This window comes from Brassica napus, chromosome C2 (assembly GCF_020379485.1).
Source record: "Brassica napus cultivar Da-Ae chromosome C2, Da-Ae, whole genome shotgun sequence".
Taxonomy (NCBI): domain Eukaryota; kingdom Viridiplantae; phylum Streptophyta; class Magnoliopsida; order Brassicales; family Brassicaceae; genus Brassica; species Brassica napus.
The window spans coordinates 34228605-34247755 of NC_063445.1; the positions used below are offsets into that span (position 1 = coordinate 34228605).

A 19151-nucleotide genomic window follows, 5' to 3' on the forward strand; every position below is an offset into this window, starting at 1 on the left:
TCGGAACTCTCTCCACCATGTTCTTGGAGAACATCTTCTCGAGGTAAGCCGTTATGGTGGTCTTCGAAGTCGTGACTCCTTCGGGTGCCTCTTCCTCATTTTCCATCTCGGAATCGCTATTTTCGTCATCGTGCACCTGAGTTCTCCTAGCTGCGCCGTTTCCGGCCGCAGGTTCTTCGTCTGTAGGTGCTGGTCGCTGCGCTTCGTCGTCCGCGTCGATCGACGTATTGAGAGAAGTTGTGGACCAAACCTGAGTTCGTAATCTTCGTCTCTTTTTGCTTGTTGTGTTAAGAGCTTGGTTCTCGTTTCGGAGAACGAGGTTTTTGGCTTCGAGAGCTCCGGGCTTCTCGGCGCTTTGGTCCAACTGTTTGGAGTGTTCATCTAGCTTATATTTTAAGCCTTGAACTTCTGAAAGAAGCTCAGGATTCTCTACGGCTGTTTCCCGAGCCTTGTGCAGCTCGATGACTTGACCTTGGAGGGCATCGAGTCGGTTTAGCAACTCGATTTCACTCGGGGTAGCTTGAGGTTGCTCGTCACACTCTTCTGCTGCCATTGTCACGTAGTTAGGATTACTCATCTCCTTCTAGCGCCAAACTGTTAGGGTATTTTTGTGTATGGTCGTTTTTAATACCACAGAACAATAGAAGAGCTAGAGAAAATCAAGAGAATCGAGACTAAAAGATGTTTTATTGATGAATTGAGCAGGAACTATAACGTTTGGTGTATAAACCCTAGTTTTATCCGCCTAACTCTAATCTCTTAGTCTCTGAATGTCGATCCCTTGTTTATGAGTTCCCCTTATATAGTCTTGTATAGGTTAAACTTACATTTTACCTGGAGGCACAGACAGAAGCAGGGGCTGGAACCTGGATCTTTCTCGGTAGGGACCTGGACCCTGCTCAACAGGGACCTGGAGGCCGGTGTCCTGCCCAGGACTTGGGGAATTATTATACCGGAGTATTTTTCCCCAACAATGGGGTATGGATTTAAGAAGGATTTGAAGAGGGTTAATCTGTAACTGGTAGCTCTTCGGATTGATAAGGAAGAAGATGAAACAACACTCTTAGAACTCAAGCTACGCAACTATGTGGAATGGCAGAGAGGTTTCGCGCGTAAAGCTCAGTTACGGCTGAATCATTTGGCCTATTGGGCCAGTTTCCATAGCCCATAAACTCATCTTCATAAAGTTAATAAATAAAGCCCAATACACATTGAGTCGCGAGTTAATGAAGCGTTGCGTTTTGTATATAAGGGACATGTGTCGACACCAAGAGCTTCGACTTTCCGAAGCGGAATCTGACGTGGAACCCTCGGGAGTGAGCAAACTTTTTTTTATAATAATAGATTATTAGTTTAGTCTTTTTAATCATAAACTTAAAGTATTTACGAAAATAGTTAACATTTGAAGAAAATTTTAAAATAATATCAAATTTGCGTATAATCAGAATATCCCCCAATATTTTTCCGTTGAAATTAGAACTACAACATTAACATATTGGTATATTGTGAGAGTCCCTTAACTATATTTGGGAAGTGTAATCTATAACTGCGATTTTATGGACGAAACCCAAAGTTTCCTAGACTTTCATAAGAGAACAATAAAAAAGCATTAACATTTTTAACTTTAAAAAGCTAATCGTTTATTTATCACGAAATTGTAGTTATTTCTGTCACTGAACTGTAAACCTCAGTTTTAAAATGTTATAATGCTTTTTGAGCTCAACACAATTATTTCAGTTGATTGGAATAATTGAAGATGCTTATTGACAATGTTTTATCAGCCATTATTAAAGCCCGAAGCTGTAGCAAGTCAAGAGAAATCATTGAGAATGACGATGATTGGTTCAACTGTGACTCTAAAAATTTAGCTGTAGGTAAATTGGTTGTAGCTGTAAAGTTGTTAGCGTAGACTTTTTTTGCAGAGACTTTTGCTGTAATTAAATTTGTTGTAACTGTAAATTATAGGCTGTAGATATTTTAAAATAAAATATGTGAAATTCTGGGATGTATATATAAAATAATTTTTTTTATCAATCAAATAATTTATATTAATATTTTTTATAAATTCTCAAAGTTTATTGTTATTTAAAATGTGATATGTAAATAATATATATTTTATTTAAAATATTTCAATAATTTTTACAACACCCAAAATTGAATTAAATATTTATAGATGTTTTTAATTATGATTATCTAATTTATTTGATATTATAGATAATTTTTTTATTTCACAGATTCTACAGTCTATAAAAGAAAGCTTTAGGTTTTTTTAACTAAAATACATTAAAAAAAATTTTGCTTTAGTTTATTCGCTGTAACTTTAAAAATAAAGCTAAAGCATGATTGGTAAAAGTTTATAGAAACTTGATTTAAGTTTTAACTATTAAAAATAAAGTTACAACGTGATTGGTAAAGTTTAGTGATTTAAAAGTAAATAAAGCTAAAGTAAAGAGATAAAGTCCAACCAATCACCCACAATGTTTCAGATTCCGACTTTAGTTGGCTACATTAATTTAAATTAACAAAATGTCATATTTTATACTGATAGATGTACATATAATCAGGTATCCGTAAAATACGAAGTAAATCACAACTATTAAAAAAATACGTTACTATTTGATCTGTGCCCAATCCTAACACATTGCTAGTTATTAAAGTTATTATTAAATATTTATAAAGAAAATATAAATTGGGAATTGTGGATATTCTTCTAATTTATTAATAAGCGAATTTTCTATATTATCAAAATTAAAATAGTTGATTTCCTTTTTTTAGAAAAATTTGTAAGTTACTTTAGACACCGTTTTAATCCAAAACATGCATGCACTATTCCTATACATGTGTACCTTTATTATGTTTCAATTAGTATGCATGTCTGGTTACGCAAACTAACTCAAGCCTGAATAATAAAACATTTTTTCTTTATGTAAAATAGAAATTTAGTAAGCCGTTTTGATGTAAAATGAAAAATTAGTATGTATAGGTAGAAATTGTCTGAAAACAGCATTTACATGTTTATTTGTTTGTTTATGAATTAACTGTTTTTATATTTCTTATATTAAATTAAATTAATAAAATTTTAAAAGTGAAGAAACATTTTCCTTATATACTTCTTTGTAGAGATTATTGACCTAAGATTATTTTCTGTTCAAGTAACCTTTAGACCTAGATTAAACTTAAACTGTTTTTATATTTCTTATAATAAATTAAATTAATAAAATTTTAAAAGTGAAGAAACATTTTCCTTATATACTAGAATCCTTTTCCCCAAGCTTCCATGCAAGAAGGTAGTTTTGACATCTATATGTTCTAGCTCAAAGTCTAGATTAACCACAACTGGTAGCATATAAGCCTTACAGAGAAACCCTTTAAAGTTGGCAAGGCGATACATAATTTTTCTCTCTCCATTTGTGACTCATTCTTGTAAACGATGCGATTTTCATGTGTTTCGCCATTGAAATTGCTAGGACGAATTTCCCCCCAAAAGTTATTATATTGATTTGGTAATTTTATAAATATGTATGGTCACCAAAAACATTTTTCATTTTCTAGGAAAAAGCTGGTTTGAGATAAAAATTTAAACAAGTTCTTATAGACATGTTTTAAAAAAAACATGAAAAATTTCATAAGATAGTCTTTTTAGTTTATTTTTATAAAAAATAGTTTTCAAAGAGAAAAATGACCAAAAGAAGTTTTATTAAAGAATAAAACTACATTTTTTTTTGGATGAAATTTCAAATTTATTAAACTATCAAAAGAATGTTATGTACAACTCAAACCCTTTTAAGAACTGAAAAAAACCGTTCTATAGATATGATATCTACTTCTATGCTGTTACTTCAAACCATCTTCTTAATAACCTTTCTAGCTTATGGTTTGGCTTGTACTTGAGTGAACAGATCGTGTTCTTCATTGCCTTATATATGAGCCCTCGCAAGCTGTCTGTGGAAGCTCTCGGCTTCTGGTGTCTTCTAGCATTCTTTTCTCTCCAAATATGATAGATTGTAGTCTGGAACAAGAGTCAAGCCAGACATGAATCCATTCCTTTCACTCACATTCTCTGCAAGCGCTGAAACGTCCACTGCCAGTCCGGGTTTATCCCACTTCCTACAAGATTCTGAGCCGATCTCTCCCATACTGTATAGGAGTAAGGACATGCAAAGAAAATGTGGTATCTCGTTTCATCTCTTTCTCCACATAACTCAGAGAATAAAAATACATTTATATCATAGGGTTAACTAATCTAGCATTAGAGTTTAGAATTAAGAGGTGGGGTTTTGAGGATAAAATTTCAAATTTAAAAAAATAAAAAATAAAAATTTAAAATTTAAAATAAAAAAACTATTTTGGTCATTTTTCTGTTTGAATACTATTTTTGTGACAAAAACATAAAAATGACTATTCAAAAGAATTGTCTTTTAAACATTGATGCTTCATGCATGTCTGCATCAGGAATCTTTGATGGTACATACTAAATTTTTGTGTTGTTATACTAAGATAATAACTATTAGGTTCAATGTAAATTCCCTTTCAATGATTGATTTGTCGTCACGCTTATTCGAATCCCTATTTGAATTTCAACCGAACCACGCAAATCATTAACTGGTCTAAAGTGTTGATTAACGTAATAATCCGTATATATATATCTTTGCGGCTAAAACGATTTTCTATTACGCATGCAAATTGCGAAACTGTGATTTTACTCTGTTCATAATTATTGGTCAAATACCTTTGGACCATCAGTGTGACTTTTGTAGCGCGATAGATATTGCCGACAAAAAAAATATTTATGGTAAAAAGAATTAAATTAATTAACTTTTGTATTGTCGAATTAAATTGCATATCAGATTCATTAATGCTTTAATAGTAATCAACTCCGACTGAGAAGAAGCTTCACCTTGACCTGACAATGCTGAATGAAACGCATATGGGGGAAACTGAAGGAATCACACTGGAGGCTCGATCTGGTGGATAGCAAAAACATGTATATTGCTAGAAACACTTTAAAAAGGATCATTTGTATTATTTATAGTTTTAACATAATACAATGAAATCAAGAGAAAAAAATACCACTTATAAAAGGAATAGTTACTTAATTAGTTTTTTTTAAATAAAAAAACAGAGATCAAAAAAATAAAAGTTTTCATGATGAAGGCAAACCTTAATTTATAAAAAATAAAATTATAGTAGATATTATTAAAATTGATGAAACTAATTCAGTTAAATCTTATATTCTTATACAATCTTTCATCTACAAATAAAAGTTTTTCAATATGTTTTCAATCGAATTTGATACCTACAACACTAATACAAACCAGTATTTTAGATGTTTTTTGTTGTTGCTAAATTGTAAATATCATTAGAATGATTAAAAGATTTTACAAACATAGAACCTTATAGCTGGTCCATCTCGGCAAAAATAAAGTAAAAAACAAGATGGAACAAAACAAATGGCTGCAAAATATAGTTGACAAAGATAAACAATTAGATATATATATTAAAATGACATTTGTAAATATTTATTGGATGGTATGTAAAAAACTTAAAACTATTTGATGCTATTATATAAATATTTTGATTTGACAAAGATCAAATATTGGTAGACCTATGAACTATGATATGATTCGACCTTTCAAATCATTGGTGCGTCACTATTCCATTTCGCCTCATCTTTATCCCGGTTTACTCAATTACAAATGATTAAAATTAAAGAAAAATGTAAAGTAAAGATTTAACATTATAACGAACCAAAAAAAAGTCTTTAACACTTTCTTTTTCTGAAGAAAGGGGGATAAAATTAACCTCGTTGAATTCATTTGATGACACAATAGTACGAGCACGATCAAACCCAAAACTATCTCTCTCTCTTCCTCTCTAAATTTTTTCCCTTCTCTCTAAAAACTAAAAACTATTTTTTCCGACTGTATTTGGTGGCCGGCGGTGGCTGATGAGCCACCAGTTATCACCTTTTTTTGGTTACTTTTTGTTATTTGACTAATAGCGGTGTATATATTTTTTGATGTGTTCGAATCTTTTGCTTCCATCGCGGATATTATTTTCCGGTTTCGGATTCTATTTTAGGTCTAGAGTTCTCTTTCTCTTCTATTTTTAAATTAATTCGGGAGATTAGATTTACTGATCAAGTCTAAGGGCTTTTCTACTTTGTTGGCCATCTTCAGTTTCAATTTGTGGAAAAGTCAATCTTTGTTCTGTGATATCATAAGCAAAGTATCTATTCGAAGAATTGAAAGTTGAGTTTTCTCGTTTTCCTTCGGTGATTGTGTTCAGAGTCGATAGATTTAGAACTTTCCATAAAGGAAAGTGTTCCAAAATAGGGTATGTTACAACCATCCAGAAGCAAGGATGGTGTTAACATCTAGGGAGTTAGTTCAAGTCCTCGTAGATTCATCAGTGGCCAAGAGGAGAAAGCGCGCAGGGTGGATACACATGTACATAAAGAATTCAATCGACGAGGTTTCTGTTTTCAACAGAAGGAAGAAGTAGGCAGAGGCATCGATTCCAGCGAAGCTCGTGATGGCAGAGATTTTGGCGAGTCGGTGGAGACTCCCTAGCTTGAATGACTGATATACCATGTATTTTACCCACTTTTAGCCATGGTATATAGGTATTTTCAAATACATTATAGTTGTTTTGGAGTCTTTCTAGTATGATTTCAGGTTTTGGAGTGATTTGGAGGAAAATAGTGATTTTGATGCATTTTGGAGATAAAATGATAAAGACCCGAAGTTGACCATCGACCACGACTATCGATCGATGGGCGAACGCAACAATCGATCGACACACACTATGTGGTATCGATCGAAGGCGAAGCGTGCAGAAACAGGATTGAGTTCCAGCAGCCTACTTAAAGCCCAAGTCCCACAAAAATTACCAGATTACCCCTGGCGAGTTTTAACCTAATATTTATGTGCTCTGCCATTGTTCTAGGCAACACACGCTTTCATACTTTCTACTTTTCATACAGCAAAATACTTAGAGTCTTAGATTTGGAGAGAAGATCCAAGAACTCCTTCAGAACTTTGTGATTGGAACTCCAGTTCCTCTACTCTATCTTATTTATGCAGTTTACTTATGTTATTGTCATGAATTGCTTAGCCATGTCTAAGTAGTTTATCTTGTTAGATTTAGGGTTCAAATATTCATGAGGAATTAGCCCAAAATAGAGAATTGCTAAGTGTCAGGATATTAATTAACTAGACTATTCTTAATGCATGTGTTCTAGAGTAGCTAACTAGGACATTGCCTATAGATATTAGAACGCATTCGGAAGATTGGTTCTTTGTCTGAAATTGTTTAGGTTGGGCTAGGATTGCTAGAAACAAGCGAAAGCTGATTTAAATAAACGAAAGTTGATTGACTATTCTAATTGTTTGAGTTCTAGAATATCCATATATACTTAGTAGTCTATATCTCTATAATCATGATTGACTGAATAGAAACCCTAAGTCTAACGTCTCCCATATCAATCCTTAAAACCCAATCATTAATCAACTGAACAATTACTTGTTCACCACTACTTATTTACTACTTTAAAACCTTTCAATCTAGCTTGACTATATAACTAGATAGATCTATTGTGTGCCTTAGCTCAATGTGAATTCGATCCCTAAATGGTACAATTGAACCTCTTATTTGAGAGAGTACAAGTCACTTATAGGGTAATTTGAGGGAACACAATGGGCGTAGGCATGGTGAGAAACCAAAGGATGAAATGGTGTTGATTAAATGGGTAGATAAATTGATCAGACTGTAGCTTCTAGCAGTAAAGGGTAAGGGTCAAAACTACCTTAAGGATAGCCTGTGCATTTGGTTTGGATCAAGACAAGAAGGTTCCTAAATGAAGAAGTGTAGAGTTGAGGAAATTGGTTTGTAGTTCATTAGATTGTAAAACCAAATCAAAAACTGATGCACTTGATGTAAAAGAAGTTTTGATTGAATAAATTTTACATTCATTCAAAAAAAAAAAAAATTTTGAGTGATATCAAATTTGGCGCCGTTGCCGGGGAGCTTCGATCTCCATTAGATCAAACTTATTTAGGTTTAGTCTAGGTTATTGTTACTTGCAAAAAACTGATAATTTTTTTTCTTGTCTTTTCAGGTGCATGCCCAACAGTACCAAAAGAAATAAGGAACAAACACTTCTCTTTTCAGATCCTGCACTACTAGAACGCACCATCCGCAAAGGAAAACGTACCTCATCGATCGACAACAACACATGTCCGTCGACCGACACTCACATTCCACCGCCAACCTAATCTGCTCCTCCGTCGACCGTCCATACCAACCAAACATCGATCAACATTCCACCTAGGACATCGATCGACACTGAGCCACAAAACATGATTGCGACACTACTACTAATTCAGGATGCAACTGGGAACCTGCATGACCAGGAGAGTCATCTATGTAATGCAGCAGGTCAGAAGATAGATGATCAGGGGGCTGTAATCCCTGATTCTGATGCTGATATTGCAGCTACTCAAGCTGTAGGTGAGGCTGCTAGACCGAGGACATTAGCTGATTACAACAGGTCAGATCAATACTACGAGAACATATCTGCTATCCGTTCTCCAGCCATACAGAGGCAAGACTTTGAGTTGAAGCATCCGTACTTTACACTCGTGGGACAAACACTCTATTGTGGGTTATCATACGAGCATCCTATGGACCATCTGGAGAGGTTTGAGGATCTAGTTTCTATTATCAAAGCCAATGGAGTCCCTGAGGACTATCTGTTTTGCAAGCTCTTCAAGTACTCACTTTATGGAGAGGCTTCACACTGGCTTAAGTAGTTACCACCATGATCTCTGACATCCTGGGTTAAAATCAAGAATGCATTCCTATGCCATTTCTTTGATGAGGCACCCACTGAAGACTTGAGGAGCAAGATTGCTACATTCACACATGAGCCTACAGAGTCATTCAAAAGCTCCTGGATCAGATTCAAGTCATATCAGAGAGATTTCCCACACCATGGATTCAATCAAGTGCAGCTACTCAAAACTTTCTTCAGAGGCATCACGCTGGCATATTAGATGGCTCTAGACTCAGCTAGTGATGGAAACTTCAACACTAGGAATCTAGAGGAGGCGATTAGACTTATTGAGAACTTGACATCCAGCAACAGCACCAAGAACACTGATTTCGAGAAAAAAAATATCGGCCCCTGCCATAGGGAAGGAGGAGTTGGAGATGTAAAAGCTAAGCTAGACAGTGTTCACAAGCTTCTCAAGAAACAAGTTAGATTTGCAGAGGATGTAGAAGCTGTAGATGTCAACAGCGACATGGAAGAATAAGAGGATGTGAACTTTGTCAGTGGTTCAGGCTTTCAGAATCAGAGGGCTGGAAATCAGAGTGGATACATAAACTCATATGGCAATGGTTAGAAGAGTGGATACAACCAGAGTTCATAGTACCAGAAACCCTACAGCAGCAACTACAACAGCCGCAACAAACCCAATGGAAATTCCTACTACAAAAATCAGCCACAACAGACTAGGGAGAGAAAGATAGAGTCCATGCTTGATCAAGTTCTTGAGGGCCAGTAGAAGTTAATGGTGAATTGAATGGGAAGATTGATGCTGTCTACTCAGAGTTGGACTCAAAGTTTGAGTCATTGAACACACATGTGAAGAAGTTGGAGACACAAGTGGTTCAGACTGCAGACACTATTAAAAGGCAGGAAGCCTTCATGAAGGGTAAAGGAGATGAATCACTGAAGCACCACGTGAATGCCATCAAGGATGATAATTTCTGGCAAGTGGTTAAGGAGGAGAAGCTTCAGGAGGGCGATTTCCAAGTCGAAAGCTTCATGAGTTTCGGCGGTTCACATTGGTGTCGATCGATGCCAAGCTTTGAGAATCGACTGACGGAGGCAGGCGTACATCGATCGACATCAATTTCTCCACATCGATCGACAGAGGAGGTTGTAGCATGCATGACAGTCAGAATCCTAACTCACGAGGAGTTCGCAGCTAAACACCCTCATCCACCCAAACCCTTCCGCATCAAGAAGTCATACATCAATTGACAACGGGATTCAGCCGCCGATCGACACTCAGACTCAACCGACAATCTACACAATGCATCTAGCATTGATCGACAACCACCACTAACCTACCAAGTGCAGTTACCAAAGATAGACGTAGCGCGACTAAATGCACTCAGAAACCCATCTCAACCTTCAAAATACATGGCCGATAACTTCGAACAGCTTTCAGATGATGCACTAGAGCCGTGATCAGACATCTGAGAGAAGAACCTTGAGGAAAAAAAAGGAAAAGATTCCTAAGCATCTCAAGGGAGGAGTTAATGAGAAGGAGATGGATAGCTTCACCAAAAGAGTTCTCAGAATACCCTTGGACAAGCCATTTGAGGAGGCTTACTTTACCCACAGGTTGTGGATGTTCTTCAGGGAAACCAAGGAAACTGAACAGGACATACATAGATTCTTTGATCAGATCAGAGATAGGATGAAGCAGAGGATTACACTAAAGAAGAGCGATCCTGAGAAATTTGTAGTGCCTTACTTGGTTAAGGGCATTGAATTTCCATGTGCGATGTGTGACACAGGTTCATCAGTCAGTATTCTACCTAAGGTAATGTCAGAACATTTGGGTATGAAGATAGAGCCTTCGAAGGATTCATTCACTTTCGTGGATCATTCTACGAGGAACTCAGGAGGAATCATCAGAGACCTTGAGGTGCAGATTGGAAAGGCACTAGTTCTAGTTGACTTCCATGTCCTGGAAAACAAGCAGAACAAGAATCATTCTCTCCTGCTTGGGAGAGCTTTCATGGACACTGTTGGAGCAGTTTGCAACATGCAGACAAATCAGCTGTGTCTAATACTAATAAATCCCGATGTCCACTATGATCCCGTCAGAGTTGTGAGGCCACGGACGTCCGAAACTGGGGTTAACACATGATTCATTGTAGGATGCCACTGCAATTATAAGGATAAATATGAAACCGTATATTCAGAATCGATCGACAGCTGGGCTCCATCATCGATCAACAGAGACATTCATCCACCAATCGACAACACGTCCAGAAAATCGATCGACAGCAGTCCTGCGAATGAGACTTTCACTTTGCCATCACACTGCTATATGTGCTTTGACGTTGCTACACAGCCTCAGACAGCAATTGACTACTACTACGGTGACTCGATCAACATACATGGCAATTATTCTATTGGCAGTTGGGCAGATGATAGCCTTCATGAGAGATACGCAGTGGACACTGATCTACCTGAGACGAGAACTGATGAGTATGACGAGGATTACCACAGGGAGAAGAGCATCGAGTACCACAGTCTTGCCATGGATGACATAGGATTTCTCCGTGCATCATTTACAGATGCGATGTTACCATCGATCGACAGCAACAACAGGCTATCGATCGACGATCATCAAAAACCAAATCTTGAGGTACAAGTTAAAGATAATAAAGATTATGGTTATCAAACTCCAGATGAATTTGGTATTTTCAGAGATCCAGAAGGCCAAGCAAGAGCAACGGATAGACGCATTCTCAACATATCCAAGGAGGACATAGCTGATATCATTGCCATGAATGGGTCCAGTAATTTCTTCAACCCCAAGAAAAGATCAGAGGATCCACCATCGATCGACGACGGAGCCACAACATCGATCGACGGTCAGTTCGAATCCAGCCGAAGCACACTTCAGTTGAACAGGAAGCAGAAACCTCGCTCGGAGAGTCGAGACGAGTATGGTGTATACAAAGTTGAGGATGGATTTGCACATGATGAAGATGGAAGAATCATCCATGTGTCCAAGGAGGACATCCGAGCTATTCTACAGAGAGCCGCAATGGTTGGCCACATCTGCATTGGTCTACCAGAGTACGCAAATGTACCCATACCGACCGTGCCAGCACATAACAGCTACATAAAAGTGGAGATTGATGCTCTAGTAGATGGAATCTACAGAGTTATCAGAACTTCAGATGATTTCCATTCGAAGAGGCTCGATGACATCTATTATCCATTCGACAACAATATCAGTTGGTTAACCACACGCACAGATGAGATGGAGCAAGACATAGCCATTCTTCAAAAACAACATGGAGTCGGCACAGGAAGATCAACATCGATCGACGCTCACACTAAAACATCGATCGACGCCATCATCCAAGAATCGATCGACGCTCGACTAGCACCATTCGAAGCTAGGTTACAATCATTCACCTATCGGCTTGATGGTGTTTACTACGGGAAATCGGCCAATTCATACATCAACAGAGGACCGTGGTCCCGATCAGTACACACACTGAGTACCTGTGCAAATTCATACATGAACACCTGAGTAATTCAAATTTCATGCACAAACAATCACATTAAGGCTTATACATACTTTGACCGTGAATTTGTTTTTTAAATGTTAGTTGATTGTTAACTAAAGATGCTGTGGCGATGAAATGGCTTAAATCGGGTGAAAATCAAAACGGCGTCATTTTAGTCTTTTAATTATGAAAAAAAAAATATAATGGATTATGCTTGTGGGAGAGTTGAACCCAGGTTGGATGAGTAAAACCACATAAGCAAAACCAATAAGCCAAAGAAGAACTAGTGAATGTTGTATCTATGGTTTTATTCTTAATGTATATGTTGCTTTGCTATTTCATCTTCGCTTTCTCTTCTTCTCATATATCTAATTACAGAAAACCTATCCTCCTCGACCAGTTACATAATGTGACGAGATTAAGCAATCAATACCAAATTCAAAACCAAATCAAATATAATTATGGTCTAGGAGACAAATCTGAAAAAAACTTCAGTCATGATGAGGGTGCACGTGCAAACCTATCTTCCTCGACCATGAGAAGAAGAGATCTAGATTATTAAGAAAAAAACGAGAGAAAGAGATTGAATGAAATAAACAGAGAAACAAGAGGAAGAAGATCTTTTTAAAAAAAAAAAGAGGAAAAAGATTGAAATATTAGAATAACAGATGATTATACATATAAAAGGACTACGAGAGTATATATCAATTAACTTATGTGGCCCAGTGGTTTGTCTTTCTGTTGAGTTTCAAGTAGAACCTAGGTTTGATTGCCATGTATGCAAAAGGAAATTTTTTTTTTTCTAAATGAAGAGAACAAAACGACGTTGTTTAGGGAAAACGATTTTTGAGAAAAAATATATTATATTGACACATCATTATATCATAATTCCACGTAAGCATCCGTTAAATCCACCTAAGCCACCGCAACCATTTGACTAACAGAATCATGGTCAAAGTATGTATTAGACATAATGTGATTGTTTATGTATGAAATTTGAATTAATCATGTGTTCGTGTATGAATTTGCACAGGTACTCAGTGTGTGTACTGACCGGAACCGCGGTCCTCTGTTGATGTATGAATTAGCCGATTTCCCTGTTTACTACCCACTACGTGATAGTGTAGATTTCCTGACCACACGCCTGGACGCTTTGCAACAGGAGATGGTTATGATTCAGAGACAACTCGATTCTCAAGCAGAACCGTCACCATCGGTCGACATAAGGACTCGACCATTGATCGGCAGTGACTACACAGAACGACAAAGAAAGCTGGTTACTGAGAAGTCACTACATGATAAGCTTGATGAGATCACTTTCTCTCAAGACTTATTGAAAGAAGATGTCTACCAGGAGCTGAAGGACATTTCAGAAACATCATATGCCAGACTTGAAATACAACAGCGCAGCATTGAGAATCTTCAGCATAGGAGCATGCAAGTGAGGTTGCTAGAGAAAGATTGAAGAATCAATGGACCAGAGGGGATGAAGCCATAAGAAGCTTCATTAGCACTTGGTTTCAGATGAGCAAAGATGAAGTGGACACTTGCATACAACCAAGTGGTCACTTTGATTATTACTAGCCAAAAACAACCTCCAAAGTCAAGCTAAATGACTATAACAAAGCACTGAGTGGGAGGCAACCCACTATTAGGTATTTCATATAGCTTTATTTTTTACATGTTATTTATTTTCACTTTTACCATATTGCAGGTCTAAAAAAAAGAAAAAACCAAAAATGAGAACCAAGGAGAGGTTACTTGTCATCGACAAATTAGACAAGGTCGACATCGATCAACATCACGACCCTAGCACCGATCGATAGACACATTCCTGTGTCGATCGACATCGATATCAACGATCAAGTATTATCGTTCTCCTTGTTACAATTAGTACTTATGATTTATATTCTCACCAAACTCCGACTAGATATACGCTGGTGATAGTGTAATTTAAGTCTGGGGGGGGGGGAGAGGTTTACTAATATTATTTACTTGTGGACAATGAACTTCTACAATTTTCCTTACTCATCTAACCACTCATTAGCACCATTCTTAGAATTATTGACTGCAGATTGTACTAGAGATGCTACAGTGGATCAGCCTACCAGTTATTCACACTTGCTGAGAATATTTGGAAGAACCAAAGCTGACCTCCTACTTAATTGAGCTTAACTTGCTTGTATTGGGGCTTGGTATACATTGGATCGGATTTCTTCTGCAAGTCTGGAAGGTAAAAAGTCTGTGTGTCGCTAGTTCCCCTCTCTCTCCCCTTCAGTTTTAAAAAGGATTAGAACAGAATTTGGTGGCTACAACCATTAAAACTTGATTCATAAAAAATTCTAGAAAGAGATAAATGTCAAAAAGAAGTGAATAGAATTTGGTGGCTACAACCATTAGAGTTTGATTCATGGAAACCTGTCCAAAATATCTCAGTCAATTAAAAAAATAAAATGACACCCTTTAAAAAAAGGAGACATTGACTGAGAAGAAGTGAGAAGAGAGGGAGGAAAAGAACTAGATAAGACTACATGTGTGTTCAGATACTTGTTTGAGTAAGAGTCAATGTGTCCAGTGATCGATACTCTCAAGGTAAAGCCTTCACCTTTAATGTATATTTATGAAGTGAGGTCAGTAGAGGGGTTAGTCAGACATGATTAATTAAGTTGCTGGATGACTGGAATTGGTTGCTAAGCTAGGATATTGCATAGAAAGTACTTCTAAGTTAAGATTGATTCTATGTGGTTGCAAAATTGTTGAGGTGATGATAGTAAGTTCTTAAATTATGTGAGTCCCTGCTGTTTTCAAACCGCTTCCATAGAGACTGCTTGTTGTTTTGCTTGAGGACAAGCAAAAGAGTAAGTTTGGGGGTGTGACATACCATGGATTTTACCCATTTTTAGCCATGGTATATAGGTGTTTTCAAATACATTATATATGTTTTGGAGTCTTTCTAGTATGTATTCAGGTTTTGGATTGATTTGGAGGAAAGTAGTGATTTTGGTGCATTTTGGAGATAAAATGATAAAGACCCGAAGTTGACCATCGACCATGACTATCGATCGTTGGGCGAAGGCAACAATCGATCGACACACACTCTGTGGTATCGATCGACAGCGAAGCGCGCAGAAACCAGATTGGGTTCCAGCCGACATAAAGTTCAAGTACCACCAGAATTACCATATTACCCCTGACGAGTTTTAACCTAATATTTATGTGCTCTGCCATTGTTCTAGGCAACACACGTTTTCATACTTTCTACTTTTCATATAGAAAAATACTTAGAGTCTTAGATTTGGAGAGAAGATCCAAGAACTCCTTCAGAGCTTTTTGATTGGAACTCCAGTTTCTTTACTCTATCTTATTGATGCAGTTTACTTATTTTATTGTTATAAATTGCTTAGCCATGTCTGAGTAGTTCATCTTGTTAGATTTAAGGTTCATATATTCATGAGGGATTAGCCCAAAATATAGAATTGCTAAGTGTCAGGATATTAATCAACTAGACTGTTCTTAATGCATGTGTTCTAGAGTAGCTAACTAGGACCTTCCTATAGATATTAGGGCGCATTTGGAATATTGGTTCTTTGTTTGAAATAGTTTAGGTTGTTCTAGGATTGCTAGAAACAAGCGGAAACTGATTTAGTTAACCCAATGAACACGTTCAAACCCGTTCGTAACGCTCCCTAGAAGGAACGTCGATCGACAACTCACTAGTTGCATCAATCGACGGGCTGAAAGGTGTATTGATCGACACCTCGTTGTTGGAATCGATCCACACTTTCTCAGGACCAACAAGTGACAACTGATGTCATAGATCCGGCGATAGATAGTCTAAATATACGAAAGTTGATCGAGTATTCTAATTGTTTGAGTTCTAGAATATCCATATATACTTAGTTGTCTATATTTCTATAATCCTGATTGACTGAATAGAAACCCTAAGTCTAACGTCTCTCATATCAATCCTTAAAACCCAATCAATCAACTGAACAATTATTTGTTCACCACTGTTTATTTACTGCTTTAAAACCTTTCAATCTAGCTTAACTATATAACTAGATTGATCTATTGTGTGCCTTAGCTCCCTGTGAATTCGATCACTAAATACTAGAATTGAAAATCTTATTTGAGAGAGTACAAATCAATCATTTATAGGGTAATTTGAGTGATATCAATGACGCATGTCCCTACAGGTGTCGTGCATGCCGATCAAATCTTGACTCAGTTACTTTGGTTGACTTAATTGTATCTATTATTGTAATCTTTCTAGACCTTATCTTATCTAGCCCATATCCTCTCGTACTGCCTTCAGAATTTTAAAATTAATACATATTGTTGACAAAAAAATATGATGACAGAATAGTTAGAGAAAGCGATGTACTTCCAAGTTCCAACATAGTTAGAGAATAAACGAAATAATAGTGCAAGAAAAAACTGATTGTTAAGATTTGAGAGAAGATTTGTGAGAATATGTTGTATATTTCTTATTGCTTACACCACTATATATAGTGGTTCATACAAGGTGGAGTTAAAGAGAGAATTGATTACAAAGATACTCTACATAATGACATGGTCAAGCTCATAAAGACTAAGGTTGAATGGGTCTTCCATATGGCTGGATGTAAACCTCCAATGGACTCTAGTCTTGAACTTGTATGGTCTAGGTTATGGACCATCCACTTCATGATTCATAACACTCCCCCTTGGATGCCATAACCATATAGGGCTTGTAACATGCTAATGTTGCCTCATTAAAACCTCTCCCGGAAAACCCAAAACCCAATGTGGTAAAAGGGAAACCAGAGAAAGGAAAAAGAGTACAACACACATTACTCCCCCTGATTTGGACATCACTGAAGGTCCTTGAGTCTTCGTATGCCAATCTGTTGCGTGAACTTCCTGAATGTGCTAGTGGGCAATGACTTGGTAAAGAGGTTGGCTGAGTTCTCACTAGACCGGATTTGAAGGACGTTGACCTCTCCAGCTTTCTGCAACTCATGAGTAAAGAAGAACTTGGGTAGAATATGTTTGGTTCGGTCACCTTTGATATACCCGTCTTTGATTTGAGCAATGCAAGCAGCATTATCTTCATATATTATGGTCGGACCATTGTCCTTGACCATTCCACTATCTGATCGGATGTGTTGGGTCATGGACCTCAACCATACACACTCACGACTTGCCTCATGCATGGCAAGAATTTCTGAGTGATTAGATGAAGTGGCTGCTATAGTTTGTTTCATGGAACGCCATGATATAGCAGTACCACCATGAGTGAACACATAACCAGTTTGGGACCGACCATGGTGTGGATCAGATAAGTAGCCTTCATCTGCAAAGCCTACCAAACCATCTTTGGTTTCATTGGTATAAAATAGACCCAAATCCTTAGTTCCTTGTAGGTAACGTAGGATATGTTTAATTCCGTTCCAGTGCCTTTGGGTCGGACAAGAACTAAATCTTGATAGGAGGTTTACGGCAAAACATATACCTGGTCTAGTGTGGCTAGCCAAATACATTAATGCTCCTATGGCACTAAGGTATGGCACTTCTGGACCCAGGACATCCTCATCGTCCTTCTTAGGACCGAATGGGTCCGTGTCCAAATCAAGGGACCTCACGACCATTGGGCTGGTCAATGGGTGAGCCTGGTTCATATAAAATCTCTTGAGTACTTTTTCAGCATATGCTATTTGATGCACAAGGATTCCTCCTTTCATATACTCAAGTTGCAACCCCAAACAGACTTTGGTTTTACCTAGGTTTTTCATTTCAAACTCTTTCTTGAGATATTCAACTGTTTGGGTGATTTCCCCAGAGGTTCCAATGATGTTCAAATCATCAACATACACTGCTATGATAACAAATCCATTGTTTGCAAACTTCTTTATGAAGATACATGGACTGATAGGGTCGTTCTTATAGCCTACTTTGGCAAGGTATTCGCTTAAACGATTATACCACATTCGACCACTTTGCTTAAGTCCATATAAGGATTTGTTCAGCCTTATGCAGTGTTCTTCTCGAGAACCTTTGTTATCTTTAAGCTCAATACCCTCTGGTAATCTCATATATATTTCATTATCCAGTGGACCATAAAGGTATGCGGTTACAACATCCATCAACCGCATATCCAAATTTTCTTTGACGGCCAGACTTATTAAAAAGCGAAATGTAGTTGCATCCACCACAGGGGAGTATGTCTCCTCATAATCGATGCCTGGTATTTTTGAGAATCCTTGTGCTACAAGCCGTGATTTGTATCTTACAATTTCACCATGTTCATTTCTCTTCCTCACAAATACCCACTTATATTCCACTGGATTAATGTTAGAAGGCGTCAGGATAATCGATCCAAAGACATTCCTTTTCTTTAATGATTCTAACTCCACGTTTATGGTTTCTTTCCATTTGAGCCAATCAGATCTTTGAGTGCACTCTAGAATAGACGTGGGTTCATGATCCTCATTTAAGTCCATCATATCAAGGGCTACTTTATAAGCAAATATATTATCGATGTCGACATCTTTTCGGTTCCATCTTGTCCCAGACATAAGATAATTAATTGAGATCTCATCATTAGCACCTTCAGTACCATGAGGCTCGGCGTCCCGAGTCTCATTGGTTGGTACCTTAGGGATGGCCATTTCGGCCTTGTCTGGACAATCTATGACCTCGGTTTCTTTTGCACCTTTCTTTAATTTCCGAGGTCCTTTATCTTTGGAACCAATTGGTCTACCACGTTTGAGACGTGCTTTAGACTCTGTAGCCACTTGATTGTGTCCATCATGGACATCAATACTTATTGGTGCATTACA

General features: G+C 37.3%; 1 protein-coding gene across 1 annotated transcript; it reads left to right on the forward strand.

The window, feature by feature from the left end:
* The first annotated feature begins 10343 nt into the window (after window positions 1–10343).
* On the forward strand, window positions 10344–10949 carry LOC106392860. The gene has a single exon (XM_013833638.1). It carries the CDS (start codon window positions 10344–10346, stop codon window positions 10947–10949), a length of 606 nt encoding a protein of 201 aa, XP_013689092.1.
* The last annotated feature ends 8202 nt before the right edge of the window (window positions 10950–19151 follow it).